Source organism: Salvelinus namaycush, chromosome 3 (genome assembly GCF_016432855.1).
Source record: "Salvelinus namaycush isolate Seneca chromosome 3, SaNama_1.0, whole genome shotgun sequence".
Classification (NCBI taxonomy): Eukaryota; Metazoa; Chordata; class Actinopteri; order Salmoniformes; family Salmonidae; genus Salvelinus; species Salvelinus namaycush.
The window spans coordinates 72,755,493-72,759,765 of NC_052309.1; the positions used below are offsets into that span (position 1 = coordinate 72,755,493).

General features: G+C 41.0%; 1 protein-coding gene across 1 annotated transcript; it reads right to left on the bottom strand.

Annotated features, from left to right (window-relative positions):
- Positions 1 to 349: 349 nt before the first annotated feature.
- Positions 350 to 3,349, bottom strand: rpl23 (ribosomal protein L23). Its single transcript, XM_038983555.1, has 5 exons — positions 3,244 to 3,349; positions 2,019 to 2,102; positions 1,628 to 1,756; positions 1,263 to 1,376; positions 350 to 478 (listed from the first exon to the last, which is right to left on the bottom strand). The coding sequence occupies exons 1-5, from the start codon at positions 3,254 to 3,256 to the stop codon at positions 396 to 398; spliced, it is 423 nt and encodes a 140-aa protein (XP_038839483.1). The 5' UTR covers positions 3,257 to 3,349; the 3' UTR covers positions 350 to 395.
- Between the last annotated feature and the right edge of the window lie 924 nt (positions 3,350 to 4,273).

The following is a 4,273-nucleotide window of genomic DNA, read 5'->3' on the forward strand; positions in this document are numbered from 1 at the left end:
TCCCGAATTGTACAGCAGTCTAAGAGACTGCATCTCAGTGCTAGACACGCCACCACAGACCCTGGTTCAATCACAGGCTGTATAACAACCATCCGTGACTGAGAGTCCCATAGGGCGGCGCAGTTTACCCAGTGTCGTTAGGGGAGGGTTTGGCCGGGGTAGGCAGTCAATGTAAAATAACAATTTGTTCTTACCCGACTTACCTAGATAAATAAAAGGTAAAAAAAAGAAAAGCTGTGTCAATATTGTTGAATGTGCTCCTGTTCTTATACCCAGTGAGACTAAACAGATGTATACAGTAGATACTGTGTAGTTTGACACTGCCTTGGGATCTTGCAAACAGGACACGTACTTTACAACGGTTTTTATTGAAAACAACAAGCCAGGGTCAAGGATCACGCTATGCTGCCAGCATTTGAAGCAATCCTGGGCCACAGGTCTGCACATTCCTTGGCCACCGGACCTGTGATGGCCGAACCTGTAACACAGAAGACAAAAATTAGATAAAATAGTGGACAAGATGCCTTTGGCCTTGCATCAGAGCAGTAACATTTCACTCTTTGCAGACCTGCCACTTACTATGTGAACAAAAACATAGTTATGGAGCTCATGCATCCACAAGAAAACTAGACTCAATTTGACTATCGTCTTGATTTGAACATCCACACTTTACTTTGGTTGCTGACGAACAACTCACTACCGTTTCAAGGTCAATTCCTATAATGTTACCTAGAAAATAACCCCACTTGGCATTGTAATATCAAAATATGACATGTAGCAGTGAGATTCTCTACCCATCTCCCCAAGTGAACTTGAAAGGAATGGACAGGTGTGCATACCAATCTAATGTTTTTAAATCAATGACTGAGTGAGGACGTACACACTTACAGGAGAAAGGTAGTGAATCACACTGCCTCCATTATTTCACTACATCTAAATGTATTCAAAGGATGACCACTATCCAGTGAACAAATGTTTCATCACTGATTGAGATTGGTCAGCCAAAATGAGACTGCCATCTCACCCACAGTGATGATCTTACTATACCCTTCTTCGACAACTCACCGAGCTACTGACCAGACAAAGCAAGTGCTTTATGAAGGGGTGTCATTTATATTTAGCAACAGAATATTAGAAAATAAAATGTACTACTCAAAATCCACATCCAGAATTTGAGAAGCACTCAAAGCCCAGCCAAACATCCGTATGAAGAACCTTCATGACCTGGGATGGGGGACCAAAGACACAAAATCCCAACTCACCTTTCATTTCTCCTTTGACATTCACTATGACCCCCGCATTGTCTTCAAAATAGAGAAACACGCCATCCTTTCGCCGATACGACTTCCGCTGCCGTATCACAACCGCAGGATGCACTGTGGGAAAGAGGAAGACTATCAGAATCCAGCAACCTGACATAACTCACATCGCTACACTGTTGATTTTCACCATTCAGTTAAACGATTGGTCTGGGACTACTACTGTACTGTGGTGAAAACTACAAGTCATTTTAAAGACCAATCAAATTACTATGCCAACCACCATTAGCAAACCACCATAATCTCTTGATTAGCTAGTCCCAGTTCATCCTATTCTAGTAATTGAATACATAATGCAGAACACTCACCCTTTTTTCTGAGTTCTGGTTTGCCTTTCTTGACAGTGGCCATGACCATGTCACCCACACCAGCAGCGGGCAGACGGTTCAGACGTCCCTTGATGCCCTTGACAGAGATGATGTACAGGTTCTTGGCACCTGGTGAGAAAGGGGGAAGATGGTTCCACTGCCCAGGCTTGGTTCAAGGTACAGATCCTTGTAGGCCATTTCAAGACAAGGTTGAAATACATGACATGTTCCATCACTGATTGAGACTGCTCAGCCAAAATGAGACTGCAATCTCACCCACAGTGATGATCTTTCTATTCCCTTTCTCGACAACTCGCCGAGCTATTGACCAGACAAAGCAAGTGCTTTTTGAAGGGATAAAAATATTCTAACAGATCTGAATGTAACATACCTGTGTTGTCAGCGCAGTTTATGACGGCGCCCACTGGGAGACCCAGCGAGATGCGAAACTTCGCCCCAGATGACCCACCACGTCCTTAAGAGAAGAGATTCCATTGAAGTAAACTTTGCATGGTGCAGACTGAAAGCACACTACTTAAATCAAGCAAATATTATCCAAGTTGTTCCATCACGGATTGAGATTGTTCAGTATAGGTGACTGCCATCTCACCCACCAGTGATGATTACTATACCCTTCTTCGACAACTCACCCAGCTACTGACCAGACAAAGCAAGTGCTTTTTGAAAGGGGTTCAACTTCACATTTCGTAATTTTCTTTTCAGATTTAAACTACTGCCAAGAACATGCAGCCACAGCACTGTGGGAGGCATGGTAATGTCACCATACAACCAACCCATAAGGCCTCAAGATTAGAAGTGACTTAACACTGGCTAACATTACTGCTTGCACTACAAAAAGGCAGTCCATGTTGACAGTTCTACACCTTGTCTAATGCACCCAACTAGGGTAGCTTGCAAAGTAATTGGCCAGCTAGTTGTGAGTAGACTGCTGTAAGGTGATAGTTAGCTAGTTAGCAATTACTTGCATGGCCTGGGAGAAGAGTTGGAGGAAACTAGCTAGTTGGCAAGGAAAATAACATTCAATCACAGATGAAATCAGTGCCTTTGGTTGAATGTTTTGGGGGAAGAGTCTCCCTTTTTAAAAGTTAAAACAATACACCGTGGCCCAACTTGGCTAGCCGGGGAAATCATTGCTTACTCTGCACACGTAGCTACAGTAGCTAGTCAGCCTAGGGCTTCAGCGGTGTCGATGATTTGCAGTCATGCCTTGCTTTTAGTCAGAGACGCTATGCTACCACGCACTGACTATAACACTCTCAAATAAGTAGTTCACCTGCCACTCATTTGTTGGACATTGTACTGGAATGGCAACTGTGCTTATACGTGAGACGGATTAACGTTAGAACATACGCTCACCAATTCATGTATTTTAGCTAACACGCCAAAAGCTAATCAGCTAAATGACAGCAAACATGGTTTCCGTAACAAGCGCCTAAAATCATCCCTCTGAATAATGCTCAGTACTTCACATTTTCAAGCCAATATGAATGACAATTATTCATAAAACGTCCATTATCCAAATAACATTATGTTCCTATGTTAGACATTCTGCAAACGGGTAGATGAATGTGGATTTTTCTTAGCAAGTCTCTTACCTCTCTTAGACATTGCTGCAAAAGGGAAAGAGGAAGACGGAAAAAGGAATCATGGGATATAAAGTTCCGCAGACATACCAGATATTTCACGTCCGGTAGATTAAGCCTATATCGCCCTCTGGTGTTGGCTACAACAGCCTACAGGTGGCGGTCATAAACAACTACCAGAGCGCCTCTGCTTTCAAAATAAAAACAAAGTAAAAATTGTGCAACTTCATGTGCAATTATTTACTAATTGTCCAGTCATGAATGGCAGGGGTCACACGTGGAACATTGAAGACAGTAAAGAAAAAATGAGGTGAGTGAAGAACAATTGTGTGTATAAACCCTTGGTGACTGACAGGGGACACTGTATTGAAGCCCCCTTGATACTCCTCAATTGTAAAAAATAATATTTTTGGGAGCTATATAAAAGCATTTGTTGATGTCTACATTAGTTTTTGACATTTTACAGACACATATTACAGACACCTTAATGCATACTTTTACATTACATTTAAGTGATCTAAACATAAAAAATATATATAAAAACATTTTACTTGAAAACATGTAAATACTTAAATAAATGCAATTTTGTCCTTGAAACATTTAATTGAAATACTGTAGAATTCCATTAATTCCTGGAGGACTGCGCCTACTAGTGAGTGCCAATATGGCTTCAAGGAACTCAATGGCCAATACATAGAATTAGCAATCCATGGTTTATATACACTATATACTGCTCTGGAAAAAATTAAGAGACCACTGCAAAATTAGCAGTTTCTCTGGTTTTACTATTGATAGGTATGTGTTTGGGTAAAATTAACATTTTTGTTTTATTCTATAAACTACTGACAACATTTCTCCCAAATTCCAAATAAAAATTATGTAATTTAGAGCATTTATTTGCAGAAACTGACAACTGGTCAAAATAACAAAAAAGATGCCGTGTTGTCAGACCTTGAATAATGCATGTTTATTCAGCGCATGTGACAAATACAATTTGATTTGATTGGACTCTGGAACAGTCGAAACGCGTTCTCTGGAGTGA

Coding starts and splice junctions, on each gene's coding strand:
- rpl23 (XM_038983555.1), bottom strand. Junction 1,757..2,018: donor AAACTGCGCTGACAACACAG/GTATGTTACATT, acceptor CTTTCTCACCAG/GTGCCAAGAACCTGTACATC. Junction 479..1,262: donor TGTCAAAGGAGAAATGAAAG/GTGAGTTGGGAT, acceptor TCTGTGTTACAG/GTTCGGCCATCACAGGTCCG.